Source organism: Glycine soja, chromosome 1, assembly GCF_004193775.1.
Source record: "Glycine soja cultivar W05 chromosome 1, ASM419377v2, whole genome shotgun sequence".
Lineage (NCBI taxonomy): Eukaryota > Viridiplantae > Streptophyta > Magnoliopsida > Fabales > Fabaceae > Glycine > Glycine soja.
Window position 1 is genome coordinate 2825326 of NC_041002.1, and position 14160 is coordinate 2839485.

The 14160-nt window shown below is 27.6% G+C and overlaps 1 protein-coding gene across 1 annotated transcript; it reads left to right on the plus strand.

The window, feature by feature from the left end:
* The first annotated feature begins 7854 nt into the window (after window positions 1–7854).
* On the plus strand, window positions 7855–12055 carry LOC114409603 (ribose-phosphate pyrophosphokinase 4-like). The gene is made up of 7 exons (XM_028373113.1): window positions 7855–8334; window positions 9207–9522; window positions 9662–9757; window positions 10147–10215; window positions 10385–10513; window positions 10640–10739; window positions 11525–12055. The coding sequence occupies exons 1-7, from the start codon at window positions 7952–7954 to the stop codon at window positions 11656–11658; spliced, it is 1227 nt and encodes a 408-aa protein (XP_028228914.1). The 5' UTR covers window positions 7855–7951; the 3' UTR covers window positions 11659–12055.
* The last annotated feature ends 2105 nt before the right edge of the window (window positions 12056–14160 follow it).

Genomic DNA, 14160 nt, shown 5'->3' on the forward strand with positions numbered 1-14160 from the left:
CTTTGAAACTTTAGTTACACTATGACTTTTGCTTTGTGTGGACAACATTGGAGAGAGAGTTTTTTATTTTATTTTGTTTAAAATCTGAGCTACAAAAAGAGAGAAACTACAAAGTGGAAAATAAATAAAAAGAAAAACTAATGTGAAATGCGTAGCAGAATCAGAGTTTTTCATGTGATCTAACAAACAAAAATCTCTCAATTGCTCCTCTAGTTGGTGATAACCACGAGAGAGGATTTGTATCCATATATCAGAGTATGTTTAAACACCATTATAAAAGAGGATCATAATTGAATTTTTTAAGAAGATAATTGACTTTAATTCCACAAAATAATGATGAAAGAAGTGGTTTTGTAAAGATAATGAATGTACATCAATACATTCAATTTGGAGTTGGTTTTGTTTTTTTTTCAATCAATTTAACAAACTTATTTTCCAATTTTTGGTTTTATTTATCAATAAAGATTGAAAATTTATAAAATCCATACATCATTGGTATGTAAGTGTTCATTATGTAAAGAGATTAAAGAAAACAAGATTTCCTAGTGAGAAAATTATAAATTATGCACAAGAAATGGGACAATTAAACAGCAACATGCAAACATTAACATTGTTGAATACAACTTACAATAAATAACTATTTTGAGAGAATATAAGTTGCATAACCTATCACAAGTTACACACAAGTCAGTAATCTAAGCAGTCACTTTGTGCTAACAAACCCTTATCTTAATACCTAAATTTGACTGTGTAAGAAATCAAAACCATCATATATGAAATTTAAAACACATCTAAAAGTTAATATACTAAGACATCACATTTACAAGGTTCAACAACAATTAATAATGACAATAATTAAAAAGACACGATAAGCAAAAGAGACATCATAACCACATGTAAGCAAAAGATGACAATAAGAAAATCATAAAGACATCAAATTAAAGTCATTGAGTGATCATGAAAAAATAAAGCTATGATGGATTAACATTATAAGAAAATGAGGTCACACTATTGTGAGAGATTGACATAATGAGGTTGTGTTGTCATAAGGGATGACTAATAGAGAGAATGAGGTCATGCACGCAAATGAGAATGAATGTCTTTGTTTGCTTAGGCACACTTCCTACTAAATTTCAGTGAAATCAATTAATGACTTCCTTTGTCTCAAGTCTTAATATGCCTAAAGTCTCTATATATGTAATTACCACAAGTTAAAAAAAAATATAAAATATGTTTGATTCGAGTACTAAATATTTAGTTTCAAAAGTGTGAACTCGATACTTAAACTAATCCACATTAGTTGAGATTGATTTGATTTAGGTTTGATCTACACAAGTTGGAATTTTCAAACTAATTAAATTAGATTTGATTAGATTCTCAAGTTCAGCATATTGGATTAAAACAATGGACACCCTTAATTGTGACAATAGTGGTAGTGTGCATTTATCTCAAACTAATAAAAGTTATTATTGTTTATAGCACTTTGATATAAAAAAAATTTGTTGTTAGAGAAAATTCTAGAGTTTCATACTTAAATTGAGCACCTTGTTAAAGAGTGCATGTTGGTAGATTCATTAACGAAAGCCTTAATTTTTGACCTTTTTGAAATCTTTTAGCTCACATGGATTGAGTTAAATCTTTTGATGTTTAAATTAGTAGGTGTTTGAAATTGTGTTATTACTTAAGGTTATTAACATGAGATGCATATCATATATTTGATAATACTACTTTTGTTATTATATCTCTTATGACATTATCAATATGCTTGGACCATTTGTGAGAATTGCATATTTATCTTATTTAGTTGCATATGCTTTTGTTTATCTATCTTTTGCGGAAAATATAGACTTATAATATGTATTCCTATAACATACTATTCCTTGTGAAGTTAAAGCTTATATTTCTAAGACTATTGATATGTACTTTAAATATGATTGATATTATTTGTTTGATACATAAGAATTGAAGTTAGGAACTAGAGAGTTTACAATAACTCATTATTCAACCAATTAAACTAGATCCTTCTTAGTACATGATTGATCTTTGGTTATAGTAATCATTTTTAATCCCTAATAGTTAAATTAATTGGTGTCATCCAAGTGAAAACTTGTTGATTTTTTTATGAAATTAATATTATTATTTAATTAGTATTTTGAATTATTATATTAACTTTGAATTATTAAATAATATCATTGAAATCAATGCTATGTTAAAAGTGTTATTATTTATCATTATTTTGTATTAGATTAATTTTGAATTATCAAATAATATTTACCATTGAAATTAATGCTATGTAAAAAATACTATTAATGTTAGGTTAAAAATATTATTATTTAATTATTATATTAATTTTGAATTATTAAGTAATATTGACCATTGGAATTAATGTTTTGTTAAAAAATTATTTTAATTACATACTTAGAATTCTCAAATAATGTTGACTATTGAAATTAGTGTTATATTATTATAAAAAATGTTCATGTACATTTGTTATTTGGACATATGATTTAAGTGGCCTATGTTGGTGAGTTATTACTTGGTACTTAAATTAAAGTACTTGGATTCATTTAGAGGTTATAAAATTGTTATTCCACTTGACAATTTTGATACACAACATTTTGATAAATCCTAACAACTAAATAGAGATGAACTCACTCATTTTATTGTCTACTAATCTAATTGAGGTTGAAGGCATGAATTTAGGTCTCACATCATTGTGTTTTGTAAAATCCATCATAAAAAAGGAAAAAAGATGCTATTGTTTTTAGAACTTTTTTGGTTTAAAACATATTACTATAAAGGTTTCTTACATAAAAATTGATCTTCATTTGTTGTGACTATATGTTGTTTCTTGTTTCATTTTATTTATGGGTATTGGTCTGATTTATTATACAGTTGATCCTAAGTAGTGAGAACAATTTATTTTAAAAACAATAAATTAAGTAGTATTACCTTCAAGTCTCCAGGTGTAAATGTTCCCCCTCAATTGTATATGGTCCATCACTTATTTCTCTTCTTCTCAAAGTTTTTGTATTGTTTGTTTTTAATTGTGTTTTAAACATATTTATGAAAAACAAAAGTAAACCCGATTAAACAACCTCTTCTTTCATTTATCTTTTTGCTTACATTTATATTATTTTAAATATTCAAGAGATTTTTTAAAGAGTAATTCTAAATCTTACAATAGTAGAAAGTATCACTATCATATAAACAATTAAAATGAAATATTACAATTAAAAGATAAAGTTTAAAAAAAAATTTCTTTTACAACTAGTCATTAAGTTCTTCCCTTATTTCTTTTGTAACTAAATTTCGTATTCTATTTCAATCTTATGAGTTTATTAGCATATTAAGATTGACTAGATTTATTTGATGCGATATGTAAAGAATTTTTTTTAAGTCTTCTAGGATGTACTTTTTCAATTAATTGTTCAAACAATTGTGTTTTCTATTTTGATTTATTCCATTATGTATTTAAATTAAAATACTTTTATAAAATTTAATCATCCTTTTATTAATAATATTTGTGGTATTTATAAATTTTGAACCTCATTATTTTTTTAAGTCCTTTTGCAATTATTTTCTCAATAGTCTCAATATTCCTATTCAGATTAAATCTATTTTTAGAAATCTTTATTATTATTTCATTTAATTAGTAATATATTTGTTTATTAAATTTTATGAATCTCAATTAATCGTAAGATCTTTTAATGGAATTGAATTAATTTTAAGGTTCTTTGTTGGAGTATTTTTTTTATTATTAAGTTGGAGTATTTTTTAGTTACTTTCCACTAGTCTTTCTTTTATTTTGATTTGTTTACTTATACACACACATGTTCAAAATTGATTTTATTTATGTAATTTAGTTAAATTTTTAATTAAATAATATATTATTTATTTATTTGTCAATTCATTTACTATAATAATTTTTAAATATTTTTTTATAAGCTATTTTTAATTTTCATTTATTTCCTTATATATTCATAATAATTTTTATTTGTAGTTATTTTATCATAAAATATCTTTGTTTATTATAAATTTGGAATTTTAATTATTTGTAAATTATTTTAATAGAGTATTTTTTTTTCATTTCCCACTATTTACCTTTATATTTTTATTAAGTTCCTTATATATAGAATAATTTTTATATACCTTTTTAATAAATAAAATATTCATCATTTATAACTTTTGAATTTTAATTATTTGACAAGTATTTAAGTAGATTAACTTTTTATTCACTTTCTTAATAGTTGTGATTTTTATTTTGATTTATTTTCTTATATGATCAAAATAAATTAATTTCTCTATAACTTAATAATTTTTTATATAATGTATTATTTATTTATTTATTTTTGACCAATTTATAAAAAATGAATGAATAAATTAACTACTTGATACATTGTTGTAAATTCAAATTTTATATTCTGTATTCATAAATTTGAATTTTCAAAAATATATAAAGTTGTTAATTTGTTCATGGAATAAAATATCAATTTTTTTTTCTATATTTTGAGCATAAAAAGAAATTAATTAAATTAGATTTGTTATACTTATTATTTTATTTTTAAGACTATTTTTACATTGATTATTATGATCAAACATCATACTCAAGCAATATTTTTTTATATTATAAATTCCACTCTTTATTTTTTAATAAGAATGTTTTTAACCATTATTTGACATTTTTTTATACATAAAAAGAAGCCAAACTGATATTTTCTAATGTTGACATAAGAAATTCCAATAGAATTTGTTATATAAAGGTTATGCAAATTCAAGGGGCACACATTAAGGATCAAAATAGGTTAGTGTGAGTCAGCTTCTTAATTGATTAGGTTATTTGTTATCCTAGCTCAATGTATGCTGAAACAAGAGATGGCACTCCTTTGTCATATAATTGTTAATTCAAATGTTATAAATATTGAATACATTATACAATAAATAATGATTGATTGTTTGAGAAGAAATTTATTTTGAAAATACAAGGAAATGAATAAAATACAAAGAACAACAACTAAGAAAAATAATTAGAAATTGTTATCCTATCTCAACGTATGCTCAAACAAGAGACACACTCATTTGTTATATGATTGACAATTCAAATGTTATAAATATTGAATACATTATACAATAAAAAATGATTGATTGTTTGAGAAGAAATTTATTTTGAATATACAAGAAAATGAATAAAATACAAAGAACAACAGCTAAGAAAATTATTTGACTTAAGGACTTGTCAAATAATTGAAATTCAAAATTTATAAACATTGAATATTTTTTAATAGTAAATTATATAAAGAATATTTATTCTACATATATAAGGGGATGAATCAAAATAAAAAATCACAAACAATGGAAAATAATTAAAAATACTCTATTAATGGAATTGGCATGTAAATGACATTAATATATTGTTTTGATTCATTTCCTTATATATTTATTAGAAAAAAAAATTATATACCTTTCTCATTAAATAAAAAATCATTATTTATATATTTTGAATTTGGATTATTTGACAAGTACTTTAGTAAAGTAATTTTCTTATTTACTTTCTTAATAGTATGCTTTTTGTTTTGATCTATCTCCTTATATATTCAAAATGAACTCATTTCTCTAAAACTTAATAATATTTTTTCAACAGAAAAACTTAATAATTTTTTATATAATGTATTCCTTATTTATAAAGTTTATTTTTTAAATATATATTAAGTATAGTTAATTTATTTATTAAAAAAGTACCAATTATTTATTGTATTTTAAGATTATGAGCATAAAAAGAAATTAATTGAATGTATTATTTTACAATTATTACTTTATTTTTAAAGTTTATTATTGTTGTTGATTATGATACATTATTTTTCATTATAAATATTTCTCTTTATTTTTGAATGAGAACATTTTTAACTAGTATTTTGAAATGTTCTAGAAAAATTAAAATAAAAACTTGAATTTATAACAAAAAAAGATAAGTTTAGTTTAAGTATTATAATTAGCAGTAAAAAAAATAATTATGCCAAGCACATTGATCGACCAAAATTTGTTCTAACTTAACTAATTGTCTCGAGTCCAAGTCTTAATATACAATGTAAAAAATCCATATAAGTTGAAGTAATAAATTTAATGGAAAACATATTGATACATTTCCTTAAATTATTTTTATTATATGCTCAAAATCTAAAGGTAAAAGAAATAATTAATATTTTATTTAATGAAAGAAGCTACCTACTTGACAATTCAATTTTTATAAATATTGAATACATTATTTAATAAAAAAAATTAATTATTTTAGGAGAATTTTATTGTCAATATATTAGGGAATAAATGACAATATAGAGAACAGAAATTAAGAAAGTAATTAATTAAAAAATTACTATACTAAAAAAGCAATTAAATAAAACTAAAATTTCATATCAATAATCTATATATTTAAAGTTTTTCTAAATTGTTAATTTGTTCTTTTGATTATTTAATTAATTCAATTGAGCAATTTTATTATTAAAAGGTGCCGTTTGGTCCATTAATTTTCAAAATTAATGTAATGTTATCCTTTCCGTCCAATTGCAAAAAATAATGTTAACTTCTTGTATGTGTAACACAATAAAAAAATGATAGGTATGACCACATAGAACATCTCCTTTGAAAAATTTAACATTGCTTCAATTTTGAAAAATTAAGGCTATGTTTTGATTGACAATAAAGAATGGAATAGAGTGAATCGAAATATAATAGAACACAATGATACCAAATATAATAGATTAAAAATGTCATTTCATTGTTTAAATATTGTATAATAGAATGAAACAAAGATTTCATTCCATCATTTAGAAAAAAAAACCAAATAGAATGAGTTATAACTTTTTAATTTCATGTTGTACTTACTTTAAAAACATTTTATATGTTATTTGTAGGTTTAATTACTTTTTTTAATGTTGCTATTTTTTTTGTTGCTTTTCAATTTTATCTCAATATTAATAAATATTTCAATTGGGTCATTTAATGGCTCAAAATGGTTCAATTTAGTCCTTTTTTTTAAATGATGCAATTTCATCCTTTTCATTGGTAAACTCTAATAGCTTTAAGTCAATTTGGATAAAAAGAATCACATTATATTATTTTTAAAATTAAGGAATCGAATAAACTGTTTATTAATAATAGAATAAAAAAATAATAACACTAAATAAGTAATTAAGCCTCACTTATATTATATTCTTATGTAATATAATTTTATTAGAACTATAAAGTTGAGTGAAAACGGTAAAATATGAATTAATAAAAACATGTGTCATGTTTTAATTTTGATATTTTAAAAATAATTTACTCATACTACAAATTATAATACCTCTCTTCAAAAAAATAAATAAACTAGAATACCTAACTCGGTTAATGAAATTCTCATTTTTCTAACTATTTTAACTCTCTCGATCATCTTAAACTACTCATTTTATATCTTTATCTGCACACTTATTTTTTTTTAAGACAACATACTTAAATTTTAGTATCCAAAAAATTACTTAATTTTCTTATCTATTTCAATTTTAAATTTTTTTTATATTATAATTTAAATTATTTACTATAAATTCAATATATAATATATACATTTAAAAACATTTATGTTACACTACAAAAAAACCATTTATGTTAAAAATATTTATATATGCAATTGCTGAATTACATATATTACATGTATAAAAACAACAATGTATTTCTTAAAAAAAATATTAAAAATACTAATCTAAGTTTTGTCCTACATCATGTTATACAATTAAAAAGAGATCTACACTAGTACAAGTAGCATTTAGAACTATTAAATCAAGCATGAAATATTATTTATTGTTTAAACTTTTTGTAGAATACAATATACTAGTACCCAACTAACTAGCAAAATATTTTCCAACTGTCCCCAAAAGCGAAAGCGATCTTCCAGTGAACAACCGGGCGGTTGTCGCCGACAATGGCGGCCACGCCACCCCTTCAGTCTTTCTCGGTTCTTCATTCAAACAAACCCTCTCACTCTCTGCTTCGCCCCTCTTCTAACAAAAACAGAACCCTTTTCTCTTTCACTTCGAATCTGAGGTGTGAGATCAAAGGCTTTGACTTCGAGAGCCACCGTGGTTGGACCATCGAGCGCGTCTCCGACATGAGCAAAGACTCCACCAATTCTCACACCAACCCTTCTTCTCCGTTGCTCTCCGTCTCCGCTGTCACCTCCGCCTCCCAATTCCCCACCAAAAATGCCAAAAAAGTTGTCCTTTTCTACTGCGCCGAGACCAAGGCCCTCGCCGAGAAAATCGCTGCCGAAACTGATGCCATTGAACTTCGTAGCATCTCTTGGGGGTTCGTTGCTTTTCGTTCACGTTGCACTTCTCGCCATGCATTCGTTGTCTGTTTTGGTTTCGATTTTGATCAATGTGGTGATTTCTGTCTGTTTTTTTTGTCTACTTCGAGTGCCCCATTTGGGTGAATTGCTGTGTTGTGTTGGAATTGATGTCTTGATCTTTGCAATTTAGGAACTTGGATATGCCCATTACGGTTATTTTCCCTTGTCTCTGTTTTTCATCAACTTTGAGTGCCCCATTTTGCTAAATTGCTCTATTCTGCTCGAATTGATGTCTCCGTGGTTGCAATTTAGGAACTTGGAATTGATGTCTCCATGCATTCTTTGTTCCTCTCTTCTGTTTTGGTTTCGATTTTGATCAATGTAGTGATTTGTGTCTGTTTTTCGTCTACTTCGAGTGCCTCATTTGGGTGAATTGTCGTATTGTGTTGGAATTAATTCCTGGTGGTTGCAATTTAGGAACTTGGATATTCCCTTGTCTCTGTTTTTCATCAACTTCGAGTGCCCCATTTAGCTTAATTGCTCTGTTGTGCTTGAATTGATGTCACCGTGGTTGCAATTTAGGAACTTAGAAATTCCCGTTACGGTTAGAAACTTAGAATAGTTCTAAATCCTACTAATCCTCCTATTTCCTTTGTAGGATAAGTCTTAAATGTATTTTATATTTCCAAGACATTAAATACATTACTTTTTCATTGTATTAGTAAGAGGATATAACATTACTCTATGCTTCTCTCATTGTAAATCTTGATGCCTGAGATTGAAGCTTAGCCCGTTTGTGTTTGTTTGTTTTGTTCTAGCTAGTTTGCGTTTTGAGTAAATTGTGTATGATTTGTTTCACTGAAGTACTCTGTGCAACTGAAAACTTCAGCAAGTTTCCTGATGGCTTCCCCAACATTTTCATTCCTAATGCTCAAGGAATTCGTGGGATGCACGTGGCTTTTCTGGCCTCATTCAGTTCTCCAGCAGTGATTTTTGAGCAGATTCCTGTTATTTATGCGTTGCCAAAACTGTTCATTGCTTCATTTACCCTTGTCCTTCCATTTTTCCCTACGGGCACTTCAGAGCGTATGGAGGATGAAGGAGATATTGCCACAGCTTTTACTTTGGCCAGACTTTTGTCAAACATACCCATTTCTAGGGGAGGACCTACCAGTCTGGTGACATTTGACATTCATGCCTTGCAGGTCTAATATGGGTGGAATTACTTTCTACAATTATTTTTTTCTCTCATTTTTTGGTTGGTCCTTGTCATGTTTTCCTTGTCTTTCTTTCTCAGTTGTGAAATTCCTGGCTTTAATTATTTGATTATTTGTTGCGATTCAGGAGAGATTCTACTTTGGTGATAACATTTTACCATGCTTTGAGAGTGGCATACCATTGCTTAAAAGAAGGCTCCAGGATCTTCCTGATTCTGATAACGTGAGGATTTTACGTGTATTTATTTCTTCTATTTGGGTCTCTGTTTTTATAGTTTTTTTTTGGCATATAGTTCTGGGTTTTCCAGTATGCTTTTGTGAATTTTGATTATGGAAATTATGTTATGACTTAAGCACATGAGTAAACTCAACCCAAAAGACCAGTCTATTAAGCGGGGAGAGATTCATAACTTATTATCTCACTGAGCTTCCTATTCTACTCAATGTGGAACTCATAACAAATTACTGATCTTTTAGCTTGCAAGTTATAAAAGTGAAACAGACTGATATTTATATTTAATATATAATATATAATAATTGAAAAGTGAATGAGAATCACTGTTTTTATACTATCTCAAATTCAATGACAACTGTGGTTTTCTTCTTTCTCAGATATCAGTTGCTTTTCCTGATGATGGTGCTTGGAAACGATTTCATAAGCAACTGCAGCATTTTCCAACGGTATTGTATATAGTTAATCTAACAATGTTTCTCAAATTCAGCAAAAGTTATAAATATCAAACCGGTACTAGTCTAGTGGCTTCTAGTTTGAGCTTTGAAGTCTGAACATAGACTAACTTGCTATGGTGGTTCCATCTGTTAGCACTTACACAGTGGATATGATATGCAGATAGTTTGTGCAAAGGTTCGGGAAGGAGATCAACGGATAGTTCGTATTAAGGAGGGAGACCCTAGGGGTCGGCATATTGTAATTGTTGATGATTTGGTTCAATCAGGTGGAACTCTGATAGAATGCCAGGTATAAACATCTGTGTATATGGATTCTTACATGGCACACAAGGTGAAATCTTATGCTGTTTTATTTATTGTAGTAAAGGTGCTTTCTCTGTATATCTTGTTAACTTGGTAATTTACCATCTTTCAGAAAGTCTTGGCAGCTCATGGAGCAACAAAGATTAGTGCTTACGTGACTCATGGTATTTTCCCAAATAAATCATGGGCACGCTTTGGACATGATAATGGGGGTATGCTTGCTTTACTTTGTTCATAAAGCCAAGTTCATTGTCTTTTTTTTCTTATAAAGAAAAATAAGTTCATTTTAAATGTTTATAAATTAATAATACAAATTGATGAACTTGTGCTGATATCAACTAGGTGCCACATATTAACCTGTTTTCTTACATTAATTTGATTTAATTGAATTTCTTGTAGTTTTTTTTTTTTTTAACATTTTAGTGGGCCTCAAGTTCTTCTATTAACATGTGGTCAGATGTCAGTTATCTTCAAGATCCCGCCAGTTTGAACCCTTTAATTTATTGTTTGGCACAAATATGCCAAACCTAGAACAGATGCCAATCAATTGTCTTTTAGACCATTGACCATTGACCATATGTTTACCATGATTTTGTTGTTATAGTTATAGTCAAGTTTCTAGTTTTTGCCAAGGTCTAACTCATGTCGGTACCTGTTCCACTTGTGAGTGGAATAGGCATTTAGATGGCTCATCATTGATGTCTGGTTAGTTGTTTTATATGGAGGAGTTTTAACATATTAGGATGAGCAGTTGTTCTTCTCACACTATTATGAACCATTCTTTCTTGTGATTGAACCTTCTCACAAATCTAGTATTGCTTTCAGTAACCAGTAATTACTTTTGAATTTTGAGTACTGTATTTGGTTAAAAGGAAAGAAGATACACTTCCATGTGTTAACAAGGCTTTTATTTCGAGCGTCAATCTAATATTAATTTAATGGCTTACAATTTACACTTTCTTTCTCACCTTCAGCCATTTCTGACTTTCATGCACAGGGCATCCAGAGTCTGCATTTACTTATTTCTGGATCACAGATTCATGCCCCTTAACAGTGAAAGACGTGATGAATAGGCCACCATTTGAGATTCTCAGCCTTGCAAGCTCCATATCTGCCAGTCTCCAAATCTGACAGGAACATACTGTCATTTTCATTTCATGCTCAAAATAATATGGAGAAACAAAGCGACCCGGTTAATAATAATAGTCAAAGTTGAGCTCTTAGACATTAGTATGCGGCTTATAGTAACAGGTAGACAAGGGAGTAGAAGACCGCACAAATTGGTTCAATCTTTAATAATATCTCCCCTCAACTTTGTCATCTAGTTTTGCCAAGGTTGTTGCTGCAACATCTACCTGGGTTGCTTTCATCTAGAAATTATTGCTGCTTAATGGTAGTCCATAGGATTCTGTTGTGTTAAAAACAATGTACTCTATCTTGTGGATTTTGGTAGTATCAATCGTGTGTCTCATCCTTACTCTATCTTTTCAAATTAAATAAATTATGATTTCAAATGTCCATCTTAAAATTTTTGTAAAGAACTTTCTGAAGATCCAAATTCTCAAGTACTAAAAGAATGCTTCATTTTAGTTTAAAGTTGTTTGAGGTCCTAACATTACAGTTTATAGATTTTAATTCCTCTTAATTGACAAGAGGTGTAAAATGAAAAAAAGGAAAGTTTTATCCACTGTTGACCGTTGATTTTAAGGTAGTTTAATTAAAATTAATGATAGATGCATTCTTTTTTTTTTTTTGACAAGGGGAAGATCATATATCATTTCATTCATAATGGTTGAGAAAATACAAGAGGAGATGTAATTAAAATCATGACTGCTAGCATAAAATCTTGATGCCCTTGCAAGATTGTGAGCAACAACATTAGCGTGTCTCCTTACATAACTCGCCCTAGAGTTGGTAATAGAAGATAAAATTTGCCAGCAATTGGACAGAATGGTATGGTAAGTGTTGGGACTAGTTGCAGTGGATACAAGATTATCAGAAATCATTTTACTGTCTGTCTCAAAGATGATATTATGAAGTTGCAATTCTGAAATCCATTGAAGAGCTTGGCATAGAGCGAAAACCTCTGCTTCAGATGTATGTGGAATGCCTTGGAAAGAGCAAGTTCAGGCCTTAATGAAAGTATCATTGGAGTTGCATTGGCGGAAGACTTTGCTGGTTGATGTTGCTGTTCTGTCAAACTGCGTGCCATTCTGATAAGAATTGCATGGGCAGATTGATTGCTGAAGATGGTTGAGTTTCTGAGTTCTCCCAAACTTATTGGTTTTTGGCTTTCCAAAGTCTCCAAAGAATGATGGCAACCTTGCTTTTGTGGTACGTTGGAAGTGTGCCAAGAAGATGGAAAATAAGCTGTTTAAAACCATTTGAGGATTCCATCAAGGGTTCTATGAAGCTCCATAGACCTGCTGCATTCTTATTTTATAAAGTCTACTAGCATTGACAATTAAATAATAATTAGGATTTCAATTCATACTAAGTGTGGGTAACTTTCATATTTTGTTAATACTTAATATTTTTAATAAAATTTTAAAAAAAAGATCAATTGAAAATAAAAGATGAAGTATAAAAGATGATAGATTTCAAAATTTATATGAAAACAGTGAAATGATAAGGAGACCTTTTAATTTATAAAATGTTTGCTTATTATAATTTAAAATAAAATAGAAAAGTCATGTGAATAGTATTAGATATAAAAAAATAATTTTTGTAATGTTAATTTTTTCATTATTTAAAATAAATTAAAAATGACATGGATAATATTTTGATGAGGATAAATTTAAATTTTGTATCAATAAAAATATTTGTAATTTATTATTTTTTTTATAGTTTAAAACAAAATTAAGATAAAAACATTACGTGAGGATAAGAAAAGTGAAAAGGACTTTTTTTTAACTTTTAAGTTATTGCAACTTGCAAGTGAAAGTCAGACACAGAGAAATGAGAATATATAAATAATGAACTAATTGAGAGACTTGAGAGAGTGAAAAAAGGTGGGAGTCTCATATTCTAAGTTTTGTACTTTAATTTATATATAAAATAGATTATTTTCTAACATTTTTTTAGTTAAAAATAAATAAGACTAAATCAAATTAACAAAAATCCAGTCATCAACTTATGATTGCCAACTAAACTCTAAAATACGATTCCAAATCCATAGCTAGCTATATTGAGTACCAGAGATAAAAATTTGCTTTGGTAAAATGTTTTTCTTTTCTCTCTTAAAACTATCTCTGCACTTTTTATTTATTCATTAAGTAATTAAGAATAATTTTAAGAAGTTACATGAGGCATGTAAACTATCTAAATATCCAAGATAGCTAAATCGACAAAGCTTGGGTGGCATCCAATGTACAGCATGAAACAAACAAGATTCTCCTTAACAAGATATAATAAGTATCAGAATTTTGATAGAGAATGCAAATCACATCCATTTTCATTTTATTTTCCTCTTTCGACATCTGTACTTGCACACGGTGGCTCCCAAACTTGATGAATTCTCCCTCCAACAATGGAACTTGCTCTTGCTTTGCATTCCCTCAATGGAGAGCTTTGATTACATATCAGAATATTGATAGGGAATGCAAGTCACACCCATTTGATGTGGCCAATGAT